The sequence below is a fragment of the Furipterus horrens genome, unplaced genomic scaffold (assembly GCF_987537825.1).
Source record: "Furipterus horrens unplaced genomic scaffold, mFurHor1.1.pri manual_scaffold_17, whole genome shotgun sequence".
In the NCBI taxonomy this organism is placed as follows: domain Eukaryota; kingdom Metazoa; phylum Chordata; class Mammalia; order Chiroptera; family Furipteridae; genus Furipterus; species Furipterus horrens.
Window position 1 is genome coordinate 5,068,216 of NW_028327187.1, and position 12,364 is coordinate 5,080,579.

The window sequence follows — 12,364 nt, forward strand, 5'->3', positions numbered from 1 at the left end:
TATGAACCAAGGCCGGCTGCTGCTAGTGCCAGGCCTGGGGCCAGTTAGTGAGAGGTACTGGACCTGCCAAGGCCAGATGCTGCTTGTTTGAGAGATATTAGGAAAGCCTGAAGCCTGGACAAGAGAGGCCATTTGTATGGAGAAGCCACTGGGAACAGGTTGGGTGGGGTGGCAAGTTGGGTGCATCCGGGTCTCAGGGAATCACCACAGTAGGGGGGACAGTGCGAATCTGGTTGATTGAGACTCACATATGGTCTTGCCCGCCAGCTCTGTAGGGAGAGGGCTCATCAAAGAAACAATGGCCTCTGACAGCACTTCTGTCTGGGAGAAAGTTGCCCCTAATTCTCTCCCTGATGCCAGACATTTCAATGTCTCCGATGCCTTTCAAGCTGCTGCCCTGGCACCGCAGCTCAACATGAGTGAGTCTGACTAAGTGAATGTGTGGGCCGTTTAAGAGTAACTGCCGTAGATTCCAGAAGCCCTCCATGTCCCTCAGCCACAGTCCCCACTGGTTTTTGTTTGCTTACTTGTTTTAAATTTTTTTATTTTTGTTAAATCTATTTGGGTGACATTGGTCAATAAATTATATAGGTTTCAGGCATACAATTCTAAACACATCATTTGTATGTTGTATTATATGTTCATCTCATGTCATGTCTCTTTCCATCACCATTTATTCCCCCTTTCCCCTCCTCTACCTTCCTCACTCTCTTTTCCTTCTGGCAATCACCGTACTGTTGTCTCTGTCTTTGAGTTCATTTTTACAGCCAGAAGTTATGGGGACTTCTCTTCCTGGCATTGGAACCCTGGGGTGGGAGGGGGACCTGGTGTGGGCCTGGGACCCCTTGCTCCTAATGGGGGACCTCCAAAGTTGAGATATCCTTCCCAATTTTTATCTGCCACGTGTGGGTGTGGGAACAGCCCATTCTGCACCTCCACCCCTCCTATCAGTCTCATGTGGCTTCTTCTTTGTATCCTTAGTTGTAGGATGTCCATTCAGCTTGATTTCAGGTGGCTCTGAATAATGGTTTTTCTGGAGTTTAGTTGTAATTTTGATGTGGTCGTGGGAAAATGTGAGTATTGCATTTACCTATACTGACATCTTGACTGGAAATGCAAAGCTAAAGTCTTTTTTTTTATAGTGACCCACACACCTTACATTCTTAGCCTCTTGGCTGTCTCATCCACTTAATCTCCTTCTACCTGTTTCCTGTTTTCATTCTGCTTTAGCTGCTACCCTCTGCTTTTTTTAGAACACTCTAGCAACACGCCTGCCTTTGCTTTACTGTTTAATGCTTCTGGAATAATCTTCCTTGGGTCTTCACATGGCTTGTTCCTTCAAATCCTAAGCAATTTGCGCAAATGTCACTTTCTCAGGGAGAGCCTTTCTGACCACCTTACTACTCTAAAGTTGTAAATCGTGCCCCTGCCAACATTCTGAATCCTCCCTTAGATTCAGTTTTGTTCATACCAGTGGCCACCATTTCACATGCATTCTATGCGCTTTACTTATTCTTTGCCATTTGACTCACATGGTGGTGTATTATCCTTCCAGTTTCTTTCTTGCTTTTTTTAATGGATAAAATGGTATGACGTAATAGTGGTTGCTTCTGGGTGGTGGGATTATAAGTAGCTCATATTCTTGTTTTCCGGATTTCTTAAATTTTCTTCCATAACTATATTAATTTGCATTCAGAAATGCACATGTAGGTGTTTTATCTGTGTAATCTCTAACATGATTTCTCATTTAAAAACTATGCAGTTTGCCCTGTCTGGTGTGGCTCAGTGGATTGAGTGCCAGCCTGTGAACCAAAGGGTCCTGGTTCAAGTCCCAGTCAGGGCACGTGCTTGGGTTGCGGGACAGGACCCAATTGGGGGGAGTATGAGGGGCAACCACACATCATTGTTTCTCTCCCTATCTTTCTCCCTTCCTTCCTCTCTATCTAAAAATAAATAAATGAAATCTTTAAAAAATACCAAATCCAGTTAAGGTACATTAATGGGCTATATCACCCTTTGTGAGTGATAAGGAGTTTAAATAGAATGGGAATAATAAAGGTTGTAGTGTTTCTTCAAACTTAATAAAATTACAGTACTTCATATTTTATTGTCTCATTCCTTTATGTCAGAGATCAGCAATTTATTGGCTAGGTAGGACTTTGCAGGCCATATGATCTCTTTTGCAACTACTTAACTGTTGTTACAGTGCAAAAGCAGCCATAGACATTGTAAGATGATGTGTTCCAATAAAACTTTATTTATAGAAACAGTGTGCAAACCAGATTGACATGTGGAAACTTTCTAACGTAAGCTTCTCTATCTGAACTGTAGACAGAGCACGCTACTTGAATACTGCTTTCTTTACTGTGCATCAAATATTAATGGTTAATATTAATTGATAATTTTGTTTGATTTAAACTACTCATTTGAAGTTCTATGTTTCAAAAAAAAACTAAATAAAATGACTTGTAATATCTGTAATGAACAGTTTCTTTTGATTTGAGTTCAGAATTTATTTAAATTCTATGCATTTGATCCTTAATCTTCAGTTCAATAAAAGATGTTTATATATCTGTTTGGAATTTTCTAAACTCTCAGACATGTTAGAGTCTCTGATCTGATTTTTCACTTTTTTCCTGTTTCCAAGGCATCGTGAGCCCGGGGCCCCTTCCCTTTGTGATTTCTTTTTTCCTGAGGACATGTGAAATACTGAGAGTTAGAGTTTGAGAGTCCTACATGATAAGGGTCATTCATTCATGGGTCTATCTAGGGTAGAAGTCATCCTTTAAATGGGCAACTTAATTATATAATATATGATAAGAATGCAGTTTTGACCTAGTTTACATTTTCCATTAAAACAAATGGAAATGGCCCTTGCTGGTGTGGCTCAGTTGGTTGGAGCACTTCCCCAGTCAGAGCATATAGCTAGGTTGCAGGTTCAAATCCCCAGTTGGGGAGCATATAGGAGGCAACCAGTCTATGTTTCTGTTTAACATCAGTATTTCTCTTTCTCTCCCTTCCTCTCTTAAAATTGATAAACATATTTAAGAAATTAAAAAACAAATGGAAATTATCTAAGTTTAAAAGGGACAAAATTGATATTGTACCTCATTGAAGTTACAGTTTAAAGCAAAATATTAAAACTCAAACACTTAGATGTTATAGCTACCTAATAATTGGTTATAGACTTACTTCTGAGGTCCTATTCATATGGAACTAAAAATTGCATATTTATTGCTATATAAGTATCTGTTTAGCAGATTTGTAGTAGTTTAACTAGTAATGACTTTGTGATTTTTTTCTCCATTAAAAGTATTGAAGTAATAAAGAGTGATGTTGAATAATTTTAAAATAATTAGGACTAAAATATTTTATCCTAAATTCAGCGACTGACATCTTTTCTTCAGTGTTCTGATATGTTTTGTAAGGTGTTCATTAATTTAGGATATTTAGAAAATCCTTGAATCTGAAGATTATTAAGTGAATTTATTTAAAAATATGTTTGTTAAAGTGATTATAAATTTAGGACATGCTATTTTTAAAATAAGTTTGAACATAAAAGCTCTAATTGATTTTTTTTTTTTTTTTTTTTTTTTTTTTTTTTTTTAGTTTTGTCCATCAACTAAAGGCACAACCAGATACCTCACTTCTACTGGTGCTGATGGAACAATCTGTTTTTGGCAATGGCATGTAAAAACAATGAAGTTCAGGTAAGTTTACAGTTGGGTGAGAAATTTTGTAAAAAGTCACGTATATTCATTTTCTCTGTTGCTTTGCAAGAGTCTTAGTAGTCCATGTATTTAAGTATACATACTTACTCATACCAACTTCAAGTGGATGTTAGAGGTCTTAGGATAAAATTCTTATGAATCCAATGTTGAAGAGACGTTTATACACAAAATTATGGTAATGACTAGTATTTGTTTCATTTCTTATCCTGGTAAGAAAACTTTGACCTTGTAATGGTAGTTAGTAGTAAATAATATGGGAATTTGTTTGTAAAGCTATAATAATAGTAATAATACTGATATCATAAGTTATATTTATAAGGGTAAATGCACTTTTAACCTGAATGATAAGACTGGTACTTACTGACTGCTTCCGTTTTGTGTTTTCTATAATATTGGTTCTAAATCTGTCAATATCCAGTGTGCTAAGGTTCTTGCACATTAAATGAGCATGATGAAAAATAAAAACATCTTTCTTTTCTCTTAGAGATCGCCCAGTTAAATTTACTGAGAGATCCAGACCTGGAGTTCAGATATCTTGTTCATCTTTCAGTTCTGGTATGTGTGAAAATGGAATGTTTTGAGTATCCTAAATTTTAAGTGATCCAGTTACAAAAGATATATTTTCAATTTTGTGGAAAATGCATATGTTTGAATGTTAATGGAATCACACCAAAAATGTGAACCATTTTTTAGAATACACAGACTTTTATGGATTCTAACATATAATAGCTTTTGACATTTTTTTTTCTTATTTACAAGTAATATATTTTAAATAATGCAGAATTTAGTTGGGAAAAACAAAACCTTTCCACCCCCAATTCAACACTAAAATCCTGCTGACTGTTCAGAAAACATGTACTGTAGCTGCATATAGGAGACAGTTTGACAGTATGTGAACAGTGCTTTTCTACTGCTAAGAATTGCACGCTAGAAATTTACTATTTTATTTTTATTTTTTTTTAATTTAATTGTTATTATTTTTTAGAGAGAGGAAGGGAAGGAGAAAGAGAGGGAGAGAAACATCACTGTGTGGTTGCCTTTCACTTAATGCCCCCAACTGGGGACCTGACGTGTAACCTAGTCATGGGCCCTGACTGGGAATCGAACCAGCGACACTTGGTTCGCCGGCCGGCACTCAATCCACTGAGCCACACCAGCCAGAGCGAAATTTACTGTTTTAACAACCATTTTAAAGTGTACATTTCTATGATATAAGTATAATCACATTATTTTGTATACGTGACCACCACCATCCATATCCAGAATTTTTCCATCCTCCAAAGTGTTGGAGTTTCTGCAGTCAACAGCACTGTAGCCACTATACTATCAAGAGAATTATAGATATGGGTCATTTTATAAATAATTTTGGGACATTATGTTTTTACATTTAATGTAAGGAATTCCTTGAGGCGGCGACCTTTGGTGTTTATGATCCAAAGCCCTGTATTAAGTGTATAGTTGATGGATTTTTACTGGGTTAAAAATATAGTTGTATTTCAAATATTTCTCTTGCTTTTCTTGAATTTTATTTAATTTTCTCTGAAATGTTATCGCATCTCTAACCATTAGAAGATAACCTTATGTTTCTTGAAGCCTTTTTTATTAATGTAACTTAGCATATAGCTAAGAAAGCAATCAGGGTTTTTTAAGTTCCTTGGTACAATGTTTGTTTTTTATTTCTCCAGGTGGTATGTTCATTACTACAGGCAGCACTGACCATGTGATTAGAATATATTATTTGGGTTCTGAGATTCCTGAGAAAATTGCTGAATTAGAGTCACACACGGTAAGAAAAAAAAAAATGAAAAACTTAACAACTTGCTTTCTTTTCTAACAACCCTGAAAAACTGATTTTACTTCTTTTCTGGTCTGTATGCTAATTAATATAGATTGCAGCTGAAACCTATATGGTAAGATATGTCTTTAGTAATGAAGATAAACGTGAAATTTTGCATTTAGTATGGATATAATATTTAAGATAATTTCTATGTTACTATCTGGAAAAAGAAAGATACATATATTACAGTGATAATTTATGAAAAGCCTCTTTTCACCTGCTGTATTTTATTAATTATATAAGCTGTTCGTTACTTTATCTAGTTATTAAAATACATTAAATATGTCTTAGGAAAACTTTTTAGTTGATTTAGCTTGTTGATCTTAATATGATTGTCTTCAGAATGCTAGAAGGAAGTAGTAAATGAGTGGGAAAGAATCAAGAGGGGAAATAAGAAGAAAAATCATTTTTGCAGAGGCCCAGCTAGACAAAACAGTCAGAGAAAACTTAAAACATTTTCTGTTGAAATCAATGGTGGCTGTTAGTCATTGGAAATAAGATGTCCTTTCAGAACATCTAAACCAATTATTGCAACTAGTAGTGAGAATCCAGAATCTGTCAGATAAATACTACAGCGATGTTATGGAACAGTGAATCACAGATCCCTCTGCACATAAGAAAGTTTAATAATTTTTAAAAATGAAAAATAATTAAATACAAAGATATTTACTGTCTGGGATTTCTTTTTTAAAATTAAGTTAAAATGAATGGTCTTTGAAAATGTGTACAATATTTGAAAATGCATTTTAGCTTTATTAACAAGGAATAAAGAGAAGGAGAATGAATATTTCAGCTTATATTTTAATCTTCTCATCAGTACAATGCACACTCTATTAAAAGAAGATTCAACTAGCAGTATCTAAAATGAAATACCTAAAGGCCATCAGGCAACTCCATTGTAAAATACTTAAATAAACCGTGTGAGAGACAGGTAATGACGGGTGTTTTCTGAAATTTGAAAAAGAGCTAAGTGGGAAATTTCATTCACCTACTACTAAATCAGTTATTTTAAGGTGGTATTTTAGGTTAGTGTTCTGTCTTATTATGAGGGACATAAGAAACTAATACCTCATCAGCACTATCTGTCTCTTGACATTATGGTTTAGAAACAGGTTTGCTTCTGTCTGGTTTGTCTCAGATTACTGCTGATTAAGCCATCCTCCTTAGTTAATATATTGTTTCAGCCTTTATTAATTTTTTAAAGACAATTTGAGTTCTTTAAGGAAATTGTAGCATTAAAAGATCTCTACGCCATGATGCTTTTGCATGTGAAATTGAGGGCGAGCGTGTTTTCTTCGTTTTACAAATCACTTAATTCTAATAAATATCTGGTGTTTTCTGTCTTAGGACAAAGTTGTTGCTGTTCAGTTCTGTAACAATGGCGACAGGTAACTATGCAATATATATCAGTGTAAACAGATGTTTGACTTTTTTATCGCAGTTCCCTCAGAAGTAGCTACCCCTACTCTAGATATTTCTGTCCAGTCACTTAGGATGAAAGCCCTTGTCTATCTTTGATAATATCCTTATCCCATCTCTTCTAAACTCCTATTCAAGTAGCGGTAATGATAGGCTATCAGTTCTTTCTTTCTAAAGGATTTCTTTTTTACTGATTTTGCTTTTTCCATTTCTGTTATTACCTGCCTTACTCAGGATTCCATTATTTGAGTCATTACTGTCAGTTTTCTTCTCCCTTCTAAATTCATCCCGTCCATTTCTGCCAGATTAGCATTACTCTGTTTAGAAGAATTTATTTTTACTTCTTGGTCTTTAGAGTAGAATTCAGATGTATTAGCCTGGCATTCAGAACTCTCTACAACTTGACTTAGACCTACATTCCTTTTTTAAAAAAGATTTATTTACTTATTTATTTTTAGAGTGAGGGAAAGGGAGGGAGAAAGAGAAGGAGAGAAACATCAGTGTGTGGTTGCCTCTCGTGCGCCCCTAACTGGGAACCCAGTCCACAACCCAGGCATGTGCCCTGACCAGGAATCGAACAGGAAACCTTCTGGTTTGCAGGCCAGCACTCAACCCAATGAGCCACACCAGCCAATGCCCTACACTCTTAATTTATATACCATTCCCATACAAATCCTCTAGATATGCCCTCATTGATTTAACCATTGTTCTTGTTACGCCCCACATATATTCTCTCATCCATTCTTTTCCTTATACTTCACCTCATGCCATTCTTACCCAGAAATATCATCACATACCTCCCCTTCACTCCTCTTTCCCGCCTGCATCCTCCCTCTCCCTTCTGCTTTCCTTACCTCTATTTTCCCTTTTCCTCCTGTGTCTTCTTCTCTAAGTCTTGTCTTTCTTTTAAGGTTTTCATGCTCTACTTTGCTGCCTTTCCTGACTGTTCCAGATTTTAGCTACCTTGTCACCTGCTGACCATCCGTATCACTCATTTTCTCTACTACTCATATGATACATATTTTCTATGTGTGTAAAACTCAGAAATGACATACAGGTATTTGCACCCTCTGATAATCTTCCCTGGACTAAAAATTGATGTAGAATAGATTTAAAAATGTAACTGCTTAGCATAATTTGTATCCATATATTTCTCTTAAGGGCTTTATGTGGGTTACCATGTGTTGTTTTTAGATATTTTTTGGACAGTAGGTGACTGCTGTATTTGTTCATCTTTTTTAAATGCAAGAGTAAATAATGATGGTCTATAAAGAGTGACATCTATATTAGCAATGAAAAACATGCAAATGATTTTTAGGGATGGTTTCTTGCAATATATTTAGTTATACATGTGAAGATTTTTAGAACTACTACTTTTTCATGCTAAAAGAATCTGAATATTTTTAACTCCTTGCCTTTTATTTTTTAAGTAAAAATCATCTTAATTTGTTATATGGTCAATAAACATATCAAAAGATGGACAATTTTACTCACAATTACAGAAATGCAATTTAGAATAGCAGTAGCATTCTTTTTTCTTTCAGAATGACAAGCTAATGAAGAATGATGACACCCAGTATTGCCAAGTGTTTAGGAAAAATGGATATTCTTGTCCAATTTTTGATGAGATTATAAATTGTTTAAATTTTTTCAGGGAAATAGTTTGGCAGTATGTTTAAAAGCTTTAAAAATATATCTACCCTATTGACTCAGCAAAGATATAACATATATAAGGTTATACAAAGATATATATTGAAGTTCATCACATTATTATGATGGTGAGACTGAAAATAGTATAAATATTCTTCATTAGGGAGTGGATTAAATACATTTCGATACATTTATACATTTAAACACATTTAAAATGATGGTAATTTGGCCACATAGAAATATATCTATAAAATACACATAAGTTACATAAATCATTATAAAATATTATATATAGTGTAATTCTATTTCCTATAGGGAGAATACATAAATATATATGTATGTCTTGAAGTTCTCAAAGACTGAAAAAGTATGAAAAGTGATGGAATTATTGCTGAATAAATGTATTTTTATAATAGTTTATTGAGATACAATCCATATAACATAAAAGTCAGTGTTTTCTTTTAAATATTTATTTATATAGAGAGGGGAAGGGAGGGAGAAAAAGAGGGAGAGAGACATCCATGTGTGTTTGCCTCTCACATGTGCCCAGATGGGGAGCTGGCCCACAACCCAGGCTTGTGCCATGACTGGGAATCGAACTGGCAACCCTCTGGTTCACAGGCCAGTGCTCAATCCACTTAGCCACACCAGCCAGAGCTAAAAGCCACTGGTTTTTAGTGTATTCATAGAGTTGTGCATCATTCACCATAATCAATTTTAGAACATTGTCATCACCTCAAAAGGAAAATACATACCGTTTAGCTCTCAATTTCCAATCTTTTTATACCCCCACCCCCAGTTCTAGGCAACCATCATTCAGCTTTTGTCTCTGTAGATTTGTACCTTCTGGATATTTCATATAAGTGGGATCTTTTGTGACTGACTTCAGTTAACATAATGTTTCCAATATTCATTCATGTTGGAGCATGGATTATCATTTCATTTTTATTGATGAATAATATATGATTGTGTGGATATACTATAATCTGTTTATCTTGTTATCAGTTGGTGGACATTGGGTTGTTACTACTTTTGGGCCTTTTCTGAATAATGCCATGAATATTTGTGTACAAGTTTTTTGTGTGGACTTCTGTTTTAATTTCCTTTGGATATATACCTGGGAGTAGAATTGCTAAGTCATATGGTAACTCTGTTTATCCTTTGGAAGAATTGCCAAACGGTTTTCTAAAATACACCATTTTTGTTCTTCCCAGTAATGTATGTGGATGAAAGTATTACTTTTATGATTAGCAAAAAAAAAAAAAGATTTCCTCTTTGGAGGAAAGTAATAAGGGTATTTGTACTGTTTCTTTTCAGTTTAAGATTTGTTAGTGGAAGCAGAGATGGAACAGCAAGAATCTGGCAATATCAGCAACAAGAATGGAAGAGTATAGTGCTCGATATGGCTACTAAAATGACTGGGTAAGGTTGGATGTTAGGTGTTTCAGTGGCGGTTCTCAGAAGGCACGGTATCGTACTTTATTAAAGTATTCTTAATAATAAAAATAAAATACCTTTTTAGATAAGGAAATAGTTCAGAGTTAATTGGTAGGTATGAAGTTTACATCTGTACTCCATTTCTAAATAAATTGCCGTTGGCTGTTAATTGACATACTGAATGACATAAACATTGCTGACTCACTTCACATTCTGGACTCTCGTGATCACTGTGCTCTGCTAATGCCCACGGAGTCGTTCTCTGCCTTAGTTTTTCTATAGATTACACACACACACACACATATCTCAGAATACACACTATTTTATGTTCTGAGTTTTCCCTATTATAAGTCATCATATGTTTATTCCACTAACTTACTAAGGACACCTTGATAATGTTTCTTATTGTTGGCATTCCTACTCAACATTACAAGTACGCTTAGTCAGCATCTGTTTCCTCATCTGTACTATTGATTGAAGATACATAATTACTTCTTTAGTGTATGACCCTTTCCATTAACAACTATAGAACTGACTTTGTAGTCATAGCCAGAAACTGAGCTATGTTTGATTAAATCAAAAGTTACTGAATCTCCTACGACTCTTGTAAGACCTATTAGTTTCACAAAGTTTAATATTTGGGGGAATAAACTGTCCAGTATATGTTTTCATCATATTTTCTGGTGGCTAAATAACTTTGATTTTATTTTTCAAGATAGTTGTAGATTTCTTCCTAGTTTCACTTTTTTTTTTTTTTGTTATTGCTGTTCTTGTGTTACTAACTGTAAAAATTTTGCTATATTGTGTCCTTTTTTTCTGCCTAAAATAAGCTATTATAAACTATTGGTATTGCCCCATGTAGGTATTCTTATTATTTTATCTCTTCAGTACTTACAAGTATTGTTTATAATTTTCATTTCCAAAAATTTGCATGCTCCTGGAGAGAGTTTTTGACATAATTTACTATTTCAGTTGTACTTTTGTTAAAAGTTTACAGTGCATGAATATTGCAAATATTTTGTTTAGGAATAATTTGCCATCTGGAGAAGATAAGGTCACTAAACTTAAGGTGACTATGGTAGCCTGGGATCGCTACGACACCACAATTATTACTGCAGTGAATAATTTCCTTTTGAAAGTATGGAATTCAGTCACAGGGCAACTTCTTCATACTTTATCTGTAAGTATTCTACTTTTAGAATAATAAAAATGGTCAAAACAGAAGATAGGAAATTTTAAGTTCTAGTTTACTTTCTATGACTTACTATCCATTGGATAAGTAATTATTCAAGGTACCTCTGTTGGCATATCTGCAGAGATGACACATGGTATAGCTGCTAAAAGCAATTATGAAAAATTTTAAGATCTTTTCCAGGTCTGGTATTTATTTATCTGTTATATTGTTGTATGCAGTTAAGGGTATATAAATTATTTTGTTTTTAGCATGAGTCGGGACTTTTTACTGTCTTAGGGGTAGAACTAACTTTATTTTGACAATAATATCTCATCTGTTCTACCTTCATGGATTTGTTTATGCAAGAAATGGAGGTAGGAGGAAGAAGTGGTAGAAAAGGGGGTCTTTTTCTTTAAAAGAAATATATTTGCCACAGTAAAAGGCTACAATATTTGTGGTGTGAAAAGTTGATAGGATTAATAACTGAAATTACATGGGTTTGGTTGATGCTTGTCAGCTTATCATGGTACAGGTTGACCTCAAGTTAAATTCAATTATTGATGCATAAGTGCAATACTTACGCAAGAATGTGTAAAACATACAGCACCTGACTGTTTAGTCAGGGACACTGGCCCCTTTTCCCTTAGATTGTCAACTAAACATGACAACAGCCAACACAACAATAGCAGTCTGGTGTGAATCAATCAAAATTATACCAGTTATTTTTTTTTTTGTCAGATCGGCTAAAGATATAATATATATTTTTGGTGTGTGCTGCAGAATTTTAGTAATTGGCTTAGGAGTGCCTTGAGATAAAAGAGGCTGAAAGTCGCTGGTCTATACAGTAGTCAGTGATAGGAACTAGAAACCAATTCTCCTGACTCAGTACTCTTTACAGCATTCCCTGCTTCAGATCCTTATTTGACTCTTTTGTGAGATAATCTTATCTAAAATCTCTGAGGTTTCTAAAGATTTGTTTAATTTGGGGTGGATTTCCAGTTTATCTTTCCTAGACCTCCCAAGTCCTCTTTTCTTCAGTGGAATTTTATATTCTTCCTTTTATCTGTAAACCAATGCTTTTACCTTGTTCTGGCTTTCTCTATCCCCCAGTAAACG

General features: G+C 34.7%; 1 protein-coding gene across 1 annotated transcript in view; it reads left to right on the plus strand.

Moving 5' to 3' along the window:
* BRWD3 (bromodomain and WD repeat domain containing 3) overlaps window positions 1-12,364 on the plus strand; it is a 112,112-nt gene that overhangs the window by 46,774 nt on the left and 52,974 nt on the right. The window contains exons 9-14 of the mRNA XM_090265374.1: window positions 3,610-3,710; window positions 4,216-4,286; window positions 5,417-5,517; window positions 6,916-6,956; window positions 9,955-10,059; window positions 11,101-11,254. Of these exons, the coding sequence (XP_090121500.1) occupies window positions 3,610-3,710; window positions 4,216-4,286; window positions 5,417-5,517; window positions 6,916-6,956; window positions 9,955-10,059; window positions 11,101-11,254 (573 nt within the window). The remainder of the gene's footprint in view (window positions 1-3,609; window positions 3,711-4,215; window positions 4,287-5,416; window positions 5,518-6,915; window positions 6,957-9,954; window positions 10,060-11,100; window positions 11,255-12,364) is intronic.